At 45.4% G+C, this 15,972-nt stretch overlaps 1 protein-coding gene across 4 annotated transcripts in view; it reads right to left on the bottom strand.

Moving 5' to 3' along the window:
• Positions 1-2,111: 2,111 nt before the first annotated feature.
• The window catches only part of nrp2a (neuropilin 2a), a 70,019-nt gene continuing 56,158 nt past the window's right edge, over positions 2,112-15,972 (bottom strand). For 2 of the 4 annotated variants that reach the window (XM_040038244.1, XM_040038242.1), the window contains 5 exons: positions 13,396-13,661; positions 11,838-11,934; positions 10,236-10,268; positions 5,235-5,285; positions 2,112-4,577 (listed from right to left, as the gene is read on the bottom strand). In XM_040038244.1, the coding sequence (XP_039894178.1) occupies positions 4,273-4,577; positions 5,235-5,285; positions 10,236-10,268; positions 11,838-11,934; positions 13,396-13,661 (752 nt within the window). In that variant the 3' untranslated portion in view covers positions 2,112-4,272. Of the gene's footprint in view, positions 4,578-5,234; positions 5,286-5,552; positions 8,300-10,235; positions 10,269-11,837; positions 11,935-13,395; positions 13,662-15,972 lie in introns of those variants that run through there. The other 2 variants (XM_040038245.1, XM_040038246.1) reach the window with 2 other exon arrangements.

The raw sequence follows: 15,972 nt of genomic DNA, 5'->3' as shown, positions 1-15,972 counted from the left end.
GGAGCCTTTTCCACCCCAATCATTTCCTCCATGTATTTGTTTTCGGAAGCAGCATCCTCTGGAGGCGGGCAGATGATAATGTCACAGAGGAAGGAAAATGATGGTTTGCCTGCTGTTTGTACAAGACTTTGGCATTTGTTGTCACTGGGTCTGGCATCACTGGCAGGCACACTGCCACCGAACCCCCCCCACTCCCCCACCCCCACTCGGCCTAGCCTTCATCCACCCTCCCCGCAATGACCCATATAGGTGCTTTGAATTGCTTGGCAGGCTCAAGAAGATTTATCTGGGCCCCCCTCCCAGAAAGACCACTGGGATTTAAGCATGTGGTGGTGGTTCGAGTGCAGCTAAACATGTAAGCAGGTTGTCAATTTTGACTCGTGTACGTTTGTGCGTTTGTGTCTGTGCATTGCTGCTGCAGTTTGTGACAGCTCTTTGGATGCAGTTGAAGGAGATATGCTGTCTAGTCTCCAGGTGTTCTTCTTCAGACACTCACTGAAGGAGTTGTGTGTTTTTTTGATGTGTGAATTACTTTTGGTGAGGTACATTCTGTTCTCTTAATATCCTGGATGAGTAAATCGAAAGCTGTTTAATAGGATAACCGCATTTAAAACCCCAAAAAGCTGATTTAAACAGGCCTCGTAAAGTTGGGCCATCATGAGAATCTTTTATCAGGCAACGTAAAGAGAACAATAATTAAGTTAGAAGACCAAAGAAAGTTTCCTCCCCGACTGTGATGACTAATACTCTGACTTCTCTTTTCCACCCTTCTTGCATAATCCCCCAGATTAATTAGCTGTGTGTTCGAGTCACTTCCTGTAGCGCGACCCTCAAATAGGCTCCCTTCTCTCAATCTGGCCTATCCACTTATAGGGCGCCAGAGCGTTTTCCCTTTGAAGACCGCTCGGGCTTCAGAGGCAACAAAACTCTCTGATCTGGCGGCTAAAGGAAAGGGCTCCTGCAGCGTGCCGTTACAGGCTGATAAAAACTTAGAAAGAAAAAAGAACAACATTTGGGTAACACACACACACACTCAGAGGGGGGGAAAAATTAAGAATAATTTGGTAGTGAAAACAAGAGGCAGCATGGAACAATGACAATCTGGCTCCTTTGGTAATTTCCTGTCGGCATTCATTCGTGTGATGTGGTCGTGACTGTTCTGCCGGGATCAATCAAACCTGCGAGCAGATGGCATCGCACTCCTCCAGCGGACTGGGGATTGTCTGTGAGGTTGTTTTTTCGTAGTTTTTTTTCTTTCAGAGATGGTAATTGGCCCGCTATGTCACGGACCGGAGCATCCTAACAGCCGCTGCCATTGCCACCATGCAGCAACAACACCTTTCGTTATGCTTAGCACAGCTCATAATGTCCTACCCATGCTGCAGGCTGCATTTCTTTTAAAACTCCAGCTTGTATTAAGCACGGCTGTAATTAATAAGGTGCGACTGCAATGAGCTTGGACGAGGGAAAAACACATTTCAGGAGCAGCATTTTCATTTATCCAAGTTTGCCCCGCCCCCTGTATAAAATTTGGACCACTTTGGCTCCCTTACCACACGCACCCACGAGGCCTAGATAAGTCAAACATATCTCCTTCTGGATCGGAAACTGCGTTTGCTAACGGGGCTTGCATTTAGGTGAAGAAAGCTTATGTAGATAAATGGAACCGTGTGTGGGAGCCTCAGCAAGCTGTATAAAAGAGAAACAAAGTAATTGCATGTGTACTGTATGAGTCTGTGTGTGTGCGCGCGCGCGTGTGTGGCTGAGACACCGGGCACTTCAAAGCTTTGATGTTGGAGCTCCTAAATGAGGGCCACCAGAGGTCCAGACTAATGGGACATCATGGGGAGATTAGAGGCCAAGTGTAGCAGGCTGACAACACAGTATTATGTGTGTGTGTTTGTGTGTGGCAGAAACAGAGAGCAAGAACACGAGTTTGTGTGTGTTGCTCCTTGCGTGTACTCCTTTTGCAATTAAAAGTGAAAGTTTTGGCTCCAAGTCTGAGAGGGAGTTTGCAGGAAGTAATTGGACAGGAAGCATCAAGTTGTGGCCACGAGCATTCCGGTGCTCATGCCAAAAATTCGACAAAAAAATGTAAAAACGCGTCAGAGTTAAAGAAATCATCAGTTTATTCGTTATGGTATAAATCCTTTATTAAATAATCATAACAATAATTATAATAACAATCATAAAAAGAGCATTTCTGTACAAAGACCCCTTTAAAACAACAACAACAGCAGTCCTAGCAGTGCGAAGGGTTAGGGGTGTATGTGTTGGTGTGTGTGTGTGTTTGTCGGGGGGGGGGGTCCTGTCTTTCTGTGTTTGTTTCATTTGGTCCTCCCGGGCTGAAGGGGGCGCTGTGACTGTCGCTGGCAGTCTCAACTTACTGTATCCGATACTGGCTCCAAAGGCAAGCTGGATCCCCGAGGCTCCAAGGCACTTTGAAAAGAGTCAGTGGGGGTCCAGAGATGTGGGCCTCAGAGGAGAGAGAGAAAGAGACAGCGAGTAAGGGTGGATGGGATGTGATGCTGAGTGCGAAAGTGTGAGAAGCCATCGTTCCCTTTAATTTCTAGATTCTGCCATACTCTCGGTGTGCGCGCATGTCCAAAGTTTCTCGAGTTTTTCAGAGAAGAAAGACGCGTATTTGTGTTCTGTATATACATCCGTATATACAAGGGAAGTGCGTGGATGTTTGTGTCCGTGGACGGGGAATTTTAAAGGCCTTCTCTCCCTTCTTCTCATGGCTTACAAGTCCAATCCAAGCATGTGCGACAAGACCTTTTTAAACTGTTTAAAAAAAAATGCTGCAACAGTAAAAATTAACACACGCACAAAAAAATTAATCACAAAATAGGCCACGACTAGCCAGTAAGTTGAGGTGGGACGGGGATTCCGGTGTTGGTGTGTGTCGGTGGGGGAGGTGGGTGGCGGGAAAAAAGAGGGGATAGGTCCTTTAAATCATGGCTTTTGAGGTCCACGTGTAAAAGAGAGCGAGAGAGATCCTCCTCTCTGGTCTCGATGTCTCCTCAACGTTCCTTTTTTCAACATTTCCACCAACAGTTTGCTTTTAAGGCGTTGTTGTGTGTCCGGGCACACAGTCAGTCAGTCGATTGAGAAGAGCTGTGTCTGACTGCATTTGTTTTTGATCCCATTTGCTTTTTTTTTGTCTTGTACTCGTGAAAGAGAGAACATCGCCCCTACGAGGGAGAGGCAGGGGATTTTTTTTTTAGTGCGCTGTCAGTCATAGTCTCTTATAGCCTCTCTTTCCTTCTCTTTCTACAGTGCTTCACACTCTTACCAGCAATCCATAGGTTGCACCAACCAAAGCTCCTTGACCTTTTACCATTAACCGCAATGTAAACGTGACCTTCTCTTTGACAGGAACCGGCAACAACAGTCTCCGACAACTAAATCTAACAAGAACATCTCTGCCAGTAAAATAATGTGTTAAAAAGCCCCCCTCCCCACACACACACACACACACACACACACACACACACACACACACACACACACACACACACACACACACACACACACTTCCTTTGCTTCATTAAAAAAACAAAAAACAAAACATATCTGCCAGACTGGGTAACAGGCCAGAACTAAAACATTAAAACAGAAAGTGATTGAGCAGTGAGACAAACTCGAGGGGCGTCGGTGACTAAATAGACCACAGACTGTCAGGAACTAAGAGGATAACTGAGGCTGATACGTAGAGAACAAAGGAGCCAACGGTCCACACCAAGGAGCTAACTTCTAGGCCACTGTGTTCACACGTGATCCAAAAAACAAAAGAAAAAAAGACGCTTTCTAAGCACGTTCCTAACCTACCACCTTTCCAACACGATGTGTCTGCCTCGCTGTTTGTGTAGTTTACAGTATCCACTTTCAAAACTAGACCTCATACAAATCTATGATGCATCTATAAACATTTCTCTGTTGGTGGACCAAGAATCTGTACTTGATATGTGTAGATATTTACTTTTTAGGCCCAGAACGGAACAGTCCATCAGTTTTTTACTCAGTGGTTCATTTTGCCATAAAACTACCAATACTGGACTGTGCAATGCTTTCCGAAACAGGAAAACGAGTTCTCGTTTGAGCTCGAAAGTGGCTTTCTCGTTGCCTGTGCGTCCTGGGATCTGCGCTGCTGAGGAATAAAGTGAACTGAAGCAAAATGAAGAAGATAGCGGGAGGTTTTCACAGCGTGACTGTCATCCCTCTCTTTCTTTCCATCTTCCTTTTCCTTTTCGAATCGCCTTTTCTTTCTCATGCCTCGGTGCAGCAGCGCTGTTGGTTGAGTTTGACCTTGTGCTTGAGGCCGTCGTAGAGTTCGAAGTTGTAGTTCTCCAGGGTGGTGGAGGAGCGGGACGACAGGCCGCTGTAGGAGCAGGTGCAGTACAGCAGGAGGCCGGCGCACACCGCTCCGAGCAGGACGCCCAGAGAGCTCATGACGATGATTGTGACCAGTATGGGGTCAAGGGTGTACAGCCACGAGTTGTCCTTTTCTGAGACACGCGTGACTGGAGGCTCGGATGACGGTGATGCCGTGTTCCTCTCTGGGAACTGTAAACCTGTGACAAAAACGGGAGGTTAGTATGATGACAGGCAAGGAGTGGTTGTATAAACCTGTTATTGCTACAGTTAATGATGATATACATGACATGGGGAGGTGGGTTGCAAAGTGGCTTGGAAAAATCATCTTAAATACGAGATTTTACAATTACAGGTAAACTGCTATTAATGAGATCAAGTGATCTGTCAGGAGTGCAGGTAAACTTGACTTCCTGACCCTACCTGATCTTTTGCGATGTTTTTGACTTACTAAAGAGAAAAGATTGTATCAAACATCACTAAAGTCATGAATTGTTGTGGGTAGAAGACTCGTTTACAAACAGAAACTAAAGTCCGAACAGAGGTAATTCAATTCAATTTTCATTTATGTAGTGCCATTTAATATCACAACAACAGTTGCCTCAAGGCACGTTATATTGTAAGGTATGGACCCTACAAAAATTCAGAGAAAACCTCTAGAATTGGACGACCCCCTATGAGCAAGCACTTGGCAACAGTGGGAAGGAAAAACTCCCTTTTAACAGGAAGAAACCTCCATCAGAACCAGGTATAGCCATCTGCCACAAGGGAGATAACTTACAGAAATGTTCTTTATAATTTATAAAAGTACTTTATAGAAATGACAAAAAGGTACTGGTGTGAGCTCCATGTCTTACCTCCACCTAGCGGGCCACCGTAAATTCGTCCATCGCCACCGGGTCCCTTAACTATCAGACAGAAGCACAGGACACACCGACTTTAAACACCAATCCGATTTACGCATAATTCTAGCTGTAATTACAACAAATAAACGAAAACATGCCTCGGCATTTGCCTCTGCAAGGTTTCTTTTAAATGCTCGCCAAGTGCCTAACTCGAGTTCAGTGTCTTTTTACACAATCACCAGAAATAACAGCAACCCTTTGCATACCGTTAACTGCTTTATATTTGCTGCTAATTTTGATATTACACATTTATACTCATACACACACTTATAAATAGAAAAATATGACTTTATTAATAATAAAGATCATTAAGATACATTCCTGTCAAACACACAGTCATCACATGGTATATCGATGGTGTAAGACTGCTCATTCAGTGTGAATAACAATGCAAACATGTCATCAAATCATTAACAATTCCCGTCATTATCGCTGCTGAAATCATCATTACTGTTCGACCGGTGCATTAGATCATCAAAGAAGAGAAAAATAATGGAGACAAAATGTCAGCAGTTGCTCGTGACAGTGCTTTGTGTGAAAGTAACAGGTCTGCCAGGTGGTGTGAACTGAAAATTGACGTGGATGTGAGTGTCTGAATTGTGGCAAGCCCTCCCTCCCAGCACTTTATTCGAGCCCAATAGCCTGAGAGTACTTCTACTTTAGATGGGTTTTCTTTTAACTTTGTGCACATTTGTGTCCGCACATGTGAGTGTGTGTTTGGGCTCGCTTGCTCTTGGCGAGCAGTCAGGAGTGGGAGTAGCTGCTTGGCAAGGCACACGTCTAGATCTGCTGGTCTCTGATGGCCACCGGCATTATTAATACTGTTTCCAGGGCAACTGGTAGTTGGCAGGGGATTGGGCGATCGAGGTGCGGTTGATGGGAGGGAAAAGTGCTTACCGCAGACCTAATAAATGCTATCTGTCCATTAACTAATTACGACTATTAGAGGCTTGGAAGCATAATGGTGTTGAGATGGCTCGAGTAGGGTGTCCGGTCCCTCCTCCCCCCAAGTTGATTTAAAAGCACATGGGCAAAGTGTGCCAGAAAAAAGTGCAGCTTCTAAATTGTGACAACAAATTGAGGTGCATTTCTGCTGAGCTGCGGGCTTGTAGGTGATGGATTTTTGCAGCAGTGACAAACCAGGGAAAGCACGCCCCGTTAAGCTACAGAGTGAAGACCTCAATTTCATTCAATCCAGGGTGTTAAATTGAGCTCGTGTCAGATCTCATCACCTCTGTACCAACTGATGAGAGAGAAATTGCCGCCAGTGTGTCTATCTCTGTGACAATTACACGATAAAAATGGGCTTTTAGAGCCCATATGTGTTAAATATTAGCGAGAAGTGCATTAGCTGTGTCTTATTTTATGTCACCGGCCAATAATGGCACTAAAAAGGGAAAAAAAAAAACCCAACCCTGAATGGCTGAAACTCTCTGCTCTGGTTTTTGTAATATCTCGGATTCCTCTCAAGGATGAACACATAAGGCAAAAACACTTCGCTTATGGCTTCCAGCTGGTCCGGCGGCATTGTGGGATTTGTAGGAGCGTAAATCAAGGATCGAAGCGGCGATGGCAGACAGATGTGTCTATTTACAACCCTAAAAACAACAAGAACATATTCACACTGGAAAACACGACAAGGCTCGGCTCAGGCACGGCTTTCATCTGGGCGGCTCAAAGACACGGAGAACAACTGGAGTGGGTGGTATGAAGCATGAATGGGAGTGGAACAACGTGCTTTATTACACAAGAGATTCAAGATGAAACACTGAAACACTGAAGACGGCCGCATCCATCACTGACTGATGCCTTTATCGAGAGAAAGATGAGACGTTCAATCAAACGGAGCTGGTTAACTCCGTTTGCGATGCAGGACTTTTTAAGTATGATGGATTTGCATTCCTTTGTTTTGTATTTTTGTGAGTTTTTTTTTTGTAAATGTGCACATGCTTTGTTGAAAAGGACAATGGACCCCCCCCCCCCCCCCCTTCCACACATCCCATTTCTGTTCTTTTACAAACACCCTCGCTATTGGCACAACTCATATTGCAACTATCCTGTGGTTGTGTTATTACAGAGATACCGAGAGCTTCATTTTCTGGGCCTTGCCAGATCATTTCCACAGCTAGCACAGTTTTCTCCCCCCCTCCCTCCCCCCGTCTCTCCCTCTCTCAGCACTGCGGGGTTCCTCGTGTCTCTGGGGTCTTGTTTTAGCCTCGTGGTTTGGCAGCTCTGGCTGGCTCCTTGCAGCGGAACCAGCTCAAAATCCCCTCCCCGTCCTCTTCCCCCTCGCATGCCTGTGTGTGTGTCCACGTTGGGGTCATTCCAGAAGGACCGTTGGGGTTATGAGGAGCCAGACGGTACTCAATGGTCCGAATCAAGCTGTTCAGACAAATAACTTACTCAGTCTTCAGTTCTCTCATCAGGAGCAGCATAGTGTGAAATGTCAACAGCAAAACTCCTTAATGGAACAGGGAAGGAAAAACAGCAACCGAAGCTACATCCATTAGAGAGCGTGCATGTGTGAGAGAGAGAGGCCACAGTGTTTCCTTTGCCAAAAAAAAAATAATATATCACTCAGCAATTTAGGACAATGTCTTTGTCGTCATCATCACCGCTGGGGGCTGTAAACTAAAGCAAGTGAGGGTTCGTCGATCTTGCTGCGCCACGACTCTCACTGCCATCGCCGGTCGGCGTCGTCTTCTGACGAATACAGTGCAGCTTATAAGCGCTTCGCTTTTAGCAGAGGGTACGGTGTCGGTCCCGGCTGTCCAACCTCACCGTCAGGACCGGCTCCACCCCGGGGGTGGCCATACTGGAGGACCAGTTAGAGTACTGGAAGCACTGCGAAGAGCTGTGATAGGCCACAGACAGTTGGCTCTTCTTGGTGGCCAGGTGTTGTCGACAGCAACAGAGTGCTCTGACCAAGATGGCCGCTGCCAGGAGAAGGAGGGCACCCCCGGCAGCCATAATGTAATACCAGTGGATGGGCAAGGGAGGCACAGGAACGCCTCCCCCTGGTGGAGAGATACAGAATAATTGGCCAGCGGGAAAAGAGAGGAGTGGCACTTGTTTTTCACTTTTTAACACTGAATTCGTCTGATTCTATCCCTGTTCGTGCACCTCGTGTGAGCATGCACAAGCATGCCAGTTGCAAAAAGAAAGAAAGAAAGAAATCTCCAAGGCCAGAAAAGAAAGAAAGAAATGCATCCATCTCTGTCACGTAGCTTGGGTTGCAATTGGAGGACAAGTTTTCACACCAAGATCGTCAAGAGATTTGGTTTGAAATCGCTCCAATAGTTGGATCCAATCAACTGCAATGCAAGCGATTTATTTCTTTTATTTCTTTATTTATTTTTTTTAAACAAAGCTCCAGTGAGATTTCTTGGTGTGAAACGAAAGCCAAAATAATTAGTCATAAAAGCACGCACACACATTGACTTAAGGAGCTTCCTCTTCCTGTTTCACACTGGCACAGGAAGTCACAAACAGCTCCTTGATATCATCTCAGAACCATGCAAGGATCAGCGGGAACATCACACGGGTATCCAGCGTTCCAGAGCTCGCACTCTCTCTCTCTCACTCTCTGAGCTCATATTGGACCGGGATTTGTTATTTAGCTGGCTCGAGTTGTCAGATTTTGTTTTGAGTACATAATTTATCCTGTTCTCTGTTCTTGGTTTTTCATTTTCCTTTTTTGTGTGTTTTTTGTTTGTCATGCATCAGCATCCTGGCCAGTCCTCTCCTTCTCAAGCCAAAGAGCTGTCTCCTCGGAGACCATCTCCACAGATCCTCTACTCTTCTGCTGCTCCTGGATTGAGTTCCCCCTCCCCCACCCAATTCTCAAATTTTTGGTAAGAACCAGCTAACCGGCTTCCAAGAGGCCTCTACTCCTCTATCCAAGTCTACTAAAACAAACCCTTGTAGACAGAGTGGAAAAACTTAAAAAAAAGAAGAAGAAGAAGCCCACATGCTCTTTCCAAAGCTGATGTGGAGAAGCTGTATGTAGGATGTCACACTGAACTAAGGGGAAAATGAAGCGGGGCTGAATACATCCTGATTTTTGGACCGTGTCACATAATTACAGGGGGAAATGGTGCGTGCTCCTGCTACTTCACACTGCACACACTCATTAGGCAGAGCTGACTTAGGGAGAGGAGACAGAGACACCCATGCTCGATGCTGCTCAGTCACTCTATCTGATTGCTTTCCACTGGGGACACTGGTGTGTGTGTGATGATATTAATGTGTGTGTTTGTCAAGGGTTAGACACCGTGTGCTATATGTGTGCGCGTGTGTGAAGTCAGAGGAGTAGAAAAGCCGAAGAAATGCACACACATCACATTCGCACTGAAGCCTCCTAGCTCTTATCTTATTGGAAGACATTATGAGATGCCAAAACACTAACATCAATCTCATAGGGTCTCCTAGGATGCTCTAAATATTTTTCATGAGGCAGACAGTTATTTAAAACCCTTCAGGCTGTGTCAGGAAGCCTAGAACAGAGAATATGTAGCCCTTTTCAAATATGACTCCTTATGGCGTGCCGGATTCGGCTTCCTTCGCACGTACAGTCTTTCCTTTTGAGACCAATCCTTTGTTTCTGCTAAAACTGACAAGGTAAAACAATGAGCTACTGAAGCGATCTATCCTGTAACTTCACTAAAATTTGATCAAAATTAATTTGGTGTTTGGTGAATATTTGCCATTAGTACTCATTTTGAGACGTCTACATGCTGCCGGTGACGTGGCGAATCAGCTTTAAAAAGTCTGGAATCACAAAGCTGTGGCGGACTCGGCTTCTGTGCTGTCAGTGTAAAAGAGTGATTTAGACTAATTGGTTTTTCTTTTAGTGGTTCAGACCAAGCAAAAAAAGAAACCCAGGCTAGTGCATACCGACGGGCAGGAAGCAAGACCACAGGAGAAGTGACTTCACACCAAAGTCAGACTCACCTGGATTTTCGGGAGGAAAAGCTGCGAAGGGTTCTGTGAGGATAGAGAGGCGGGCGGGAGACAGGAGCAGAGAGAGAGGGGGGAGAGAGCGAGACAGCTGTTAGATAACTTTAAATATAAGAGAAAAAGTCAGCCAAATGTCACGCAAATGTCACAAGACTATCAAACTCCTCCTGAGGAAATTTTAAGTTAATTCCTCAGATAACGCACATGAATTATGGCATTTACAGTGATTCTCTGCTAGAACGCTGTTTCAAACAGAGTATATTGTGGTTGCCAGGAATTTGAGACGGGAGTGTATAGTGTATAGGCTATGGCCGTATGTGTGTGTCTGCATTTGCAAAGTTCACACATTTCAAGTTGTTTATCTGCAGCGTCCAGTAAAACTGGAGCGGGCTGTGAATGCACAGAGCAGAACCTTCACTTTGATTGCCTGGAATGCAAACACAGAGAAATGATGTGTGTGTGTGTCTTAGTGTGTGGTACATGGTGTGTGTGTGTGTGTGTGACTGGGGGTGGGGGTTGAGAAAGAGAGAATGGGAGTAAAGGAGCGGGGGGTCCGACTTGGGAACTGGCGCCTTTTGGCGGGAACGCCGACGTACTGTGAAAAACTCAACTGTGTTTGGTGATAAGCAACATCCCAGCATGCTCTGGGAGTGGCAAAGGAGGAGAGGGAAGGGAGGAAGGAGGAAACACAGCAGCAGGGAAGCAGGAGGGGGGCTGGGCTATCATCTTTGCCTTCCAAGCTGCTGTGCTGCTTAGACTCTCTCAGGACTCGCATGACACACACAGACATATAAAAATGACTCAACACAAACACACAGAAAAACACTGGCCATACACATAGACACACACACTTTCCCTCTGTTACACTCGGCCACCCCACCCCCGCTGCCGTGTTCCCACTGTGGTCCGGCTCCAAAGCACACTGGACGTCAGTCAGAAGTGATGACGGCAGGTTTTTGGCTCCGAACCGCCGGCTTGGTCTCTGATCTCTTTAACACCCTCTCCGAAGCCCCTGCTCAGGCTAGATTAGGGAGGCTACACTGGAGCTCGGCTCGTGCGAGGCACCCAGAAACTTGCTTGGGAAACAGCCTGTCTAGTAATTCCCTTTGATGGCTCGGGAAAATCTCTGTTTACAAATACGACAGAGGAGGGAGCGCAGGAGAGATAGAGGGAGAAAGAGAAGAGAAATCTAATGAAACATAGATTAGCATCGCCGGGGCCCACGGGGCGTTTATGGCCTAGTTTTCCTATTCTTCGTTTCTTTTCTTTCTTTCTTTTTTCGTGGAGGAGTAAACGCTGTCCCTCCCTCTTCTTCCTGCTTTCATCTCTGTGTTCGGTGGGCTCTTTGGAGGAGAGGCTGTCTCTGAAACTGGGATGGGAGGGCGAGTGAAGGATTGGTGTGTGGTGGTGCTGGTGTTTCTCACTTCATGTGTGTCACTGCTCAAGGACCTTACGACTGAAAGTCGAGGCTGTAGTAGGGAGCAGTAGACTGATGGGAGGGTGAGATAATGTGTCATGAGTGTGTGTGTGTTTATCTGTAAAGATTTTTGGCAAGAAGAAGCAAAAATAAAGAAACAAAGCATGTGTGCGACTTACGTGTACACTCCGTCAGTGGGGTGCTCGAGCTGATGTGGATGTTGTCTATCCAGATGTGCCCTCTGGTGCCGTGCACAAAGTAACCCTCCATCACAACCTACCACAGCCGAAAAAAAGGAAGGATGAAGAGGAAGAGGAGGAGGGAAAAGTTGAAGGAAAAAGAAGTGAGAGGAAGAGGAAGACGGATGACAGGATGGGGGGTGGAGGCACATTGAAAATGGGGACAGCAGCAGGAGGAGGAGAAATAGGATAAAAACTTAATACGGTGCCTGCGATTTCAAAGTTGCACTCAACACTTGCAATCATCCTTCCCTGCTCTGCAACCATCTCCCACTTACTTTTTTATGAGAACATTAACTGCTTGTGATGTCTCTGACAAATGCACAGCCAACTTCCAAACAGTCCCACAGCCAGAGGGACACTGCAACGTACTTTATTTCAAATGTGGCCTAAAGTGACACAGAGCTTAAAACTGATACTGTCATATGCTCTGCTACAAGTACAAGTGCGTACTTTAGCTTTAGAAGAAGCGTCACATGGGCAGCTGAACTACAAGAAGCAAGGGGAAGACACACAGTCATGGCCCTTTTATACATGGAGTGTTGTGCTACTGGCGTGTACACCTGTAGCTGAGAACAATACTGCAGCGGCTACCATGGCGAGCATGAATGGAAGCAGCTGTGTGATAAAAAATAATAGCAATGCATGATGTGGCCAACAGGCCGGGTATACTGGGAACTGAACCGTCCTCAAGACAGACTTAAAACTCTGGAATAGCTTTAGAGCACATGGGTCACATGCTAAACCTGGTAAGCTAAGTCAGTACCCAAGTAAGTAAACTTTAGCAGATTTAGGAAAAACTCTTAACAGTAAAACAACAATTAGCAGCTAAGCAGTACAAAAAAACCTACCACCAAAAGAAATGGTTGCGATCGCTAACGGTCGAAAAAATTTTTTTAAATTGTATGCTAGCTAAAAATATTAAGTACAGTAGAAATTGTTGTCTAAGTTATGGCTAATCTGTTGAAACGGTTTGTGAAAACTTTAGCTAAAACTTGTTAGCTAAAACACCTGCAATAGAGCTGAAATAGCTAGCAAAGTTACTGTTAGCTAAACATGATGATTAAGCATGATGGGGAACTGTAACTAGAGTAGCAGATAAAAGTTGTGGATAAATGTTTGAACACTTAAGCTAAAAATCTTGGGTAAACAGCTGAAGCTGAAGTCTTAACATGGCTGAATGAAATGGCTAAGAGCCTGCCTGAAAGTTTAAAATAAGTTCAATTTTAACAGATTTTGACATGTAGGTGGTGGTGAGCGCATATAATGTAGCTTTGGGGGTGTTTAAGATTGAAAATATTAACAGCCTACTCTAATAAAACTACAACAGAAATGTTTTCCCTTTCTGGGTAGCATGTAATAAAAATGTCTAACTCAAGATTACAAAGCCTGATTCATATATAACTCAATAATACTGGTAAGAAGCTTGATTCTTTCATCTCCCATTTGCCTTCTTTTTAAGTATTTATTTTATGAGCACACAGAGTTTAACCACTACCTGGACGCTTTTAGGAGATCGAGGTAGTATGGTCCGACCCTCCTTCCAGACGGGGCCCTGATCGTCTGTTAGTGTCCACAGGACCGTCTCTTCAAAGTGGGCGTCCTGTACCAGGACCCTAAGGTGGCCCTGGGCCTCCCCCGATATCTGGTAAGAGAAGACTAGACACAGGGGCCCAGTGTCGGCGGTCAACACGGGGCTCAAGAGCCGAGCTCGCTGCTGCTCAGTCTTTAGGCTTGCGTCTATGTACAGATAGCTGTTGAGGTCTGGAAGGGAAAGAGATATGAGAAAAGATAGAGCATGAATTTTTCTAACTCGGACCAAAATGCGATATAAAAGTTGCCACATGCACATTCCTGCTCACAGCAATTTCACAGCAAAAATGTGAGACTGAGCCCTTTCTGCATTCTCTCCACATTACCGAAAGTGAGCAGGGTTTTGTTTTAACCTTGGGTTCGCTGGTTACTGCAGTCAAATGAAAATGAAAAAAATAAATAAACAGAAGTCTGATTTAATGGATTTTCATTCAGGCCTCGAGGCAATAAAAAAAAATGAGAAAATGAATGGTTGTGTAGACTTTTGATATTCACTGTAAATGGATGCTGCTGCAGTTAGTCTGTGCGGCAAACACGGAGCGCATACACATGGGAATCGTGTGTGCGTACAGTGAGAGAATTATCGTCGTTAATCATGACTTAGACACATATATAGACATGCACACATGTACATAATGGCTTTTCACACGGTTAGACATTTCCAACATGACTGTTCAAAAAAAAACAAAACCCGAGACACTAATCACCAGTTGCTAACAGGAATGGGATCACCACAGCACAATAGTCATACCAAACAATAGGGATGTGACAAATATAAACACAGAGAAGAATAGGTCCACTGAGAGTGTCGTTCATACACCGAGTGCTAGCAGAACTCCAGCCAAGACCCTTGAGGCGTTTTTTTCTTCATTCCCTTTCAGGTAAATGACTTAACCAACGGAAAAGTCCAACAGAAATGCATCCCCCTCCACTTGTTTACACCAGAGGATGTTTAGTTTGCAAATTGGAAAGCGACACAAATTCCATTGTGAGAGACCGCATGTATGAGTGACTGCCTGTGTGAACGAGAAGCACAGATTGCATTGTGCATGCCCGCGTACGTGTGAGAGAGCGGCTCGGTGAGGTGTCTGCTGAGGAATTTCTTAAGTGGGCCCGGTGGGAAAGAGTCCAATATCAACAATCTGCAGATTAAATCACCTGCTTTATCAAGAACAACTGTGTGTGTGTCTGTGTGTGTTGGTGCCTGTGTGTATATGTGTTCCAGCAATTAAGCGCCTTTCTGTTTTATAGGCGAGAGAAAAACTACCACAAGAGTAAGAAGTTTCAATCGGCGTGCAGTAGCATCCACTGCCACCGCACTCAGGTTCGCTGAGTGACTAAGTGAGTGAGCCTTTTTTTGCTCCGTGTGTCCAGCAGATCACACTGGAAGTATCTGGGGGGGATAAATCTTCTTCCTAGTTGACAGCTCCCCTCTGCCCGCCATGTGTCGCAGTCGCCTGTGTGTGACACCTAAGACAGCGTGTGACAGTGTGTCCCTTGGCCCTCTGCAGCTTTGAATGAATGTGTATGTGTCACTGTAGGAAATATATATATATATATGTATACAACTGGAGAGGATGTGAAATCAGGTCTCCATGAGGCGTTTTATGACTTATTTCAATGTGCGCACCAAAGCTTCCTCCATTCTCATCGCCTCGCATTGAAGTGGAGTCTGTTGCCCCCCCCCTCCATTGTTGTGCCTCTTGTTCAGCAGAAGCTTCATAATCGAGGCTGCCACGCTGGACACAGCAAAAAGAGAGCATTATTAATCTATTTCACAGAGGTCTGCTGCTGGCATGAGGAAAACAATGATTCAGTCTACAAAGCCCAGTTTATCACACTGATAAACTAGGAAGTCTGATTTAGTATTAGAGTAGATGGTAGCTATTTCTAGGATTGTGTGTTATTACTGTTACTATGACTGGTGTCAGGTGTGAGGTCAAGAGGTGATGAGTTTGTGGTTTCTGGGAGAGGTGAGGGAATTCTGTAGAGGATTACAACAGTGATTTGATAGGGGCGAAATAAAGATCCTGCAGGCTGGCTGGGATATCGTGACCTTTGACCCCCGTGGGAAAATCAAAGGCTCGCGCGGCGTGTCAAAATGGCTGGAAATGATACTTCAGGCATGAAAGCCACCACGGCCTGTCTAATGAAAGAAGCCGCTTTGAAGCCCCCCCCCGTCATAGATTTTTTATGACCTGAAGAGGTCACGCTTCAAGAACATTTCCTCCTTTTACCACGAGATCTGCTGTCCTCCTGAACATGACCGAGGTGACATCACTGAAGCAGGTTGGGTGTGTGTGTGTGTGTAGGGGGAGGGAGACTGGACCTCTTGTTTAATTTTCTCCAGCTGCAGAAATGCTAAATCTTTCATGGAGACTTGCTCGCGACCAATGAATTTTAAAACAATCTTGGGATAACGATCCCTTACCCTGAAAAATTATAAATAGTGCAAAAAAAAGAAACCCAGCAGGAAACCTCT

Source organism: Simochromis diagramma, unplaced genomic scaffold (genome assembly GCF_900408965.1).
Source record: "Simochromis diagramma unplaced genomic scaffold, fSimDia1.1 OVJJ01000413.1, whole genome shotgun sequence".
In the NCBI taxonomy this organism is placed as follows: Eukaryota; Metazoa; Chordata; class Actinopteri; order Cichliformes; family Cichlidae; genus Simochromis; species Simochromis diagramma.
The sequence above is the reverse complement of the archived record's forward strand: the minus strand, read 5'-3'. Positions and strand labels throughout refer to the sequence as shown.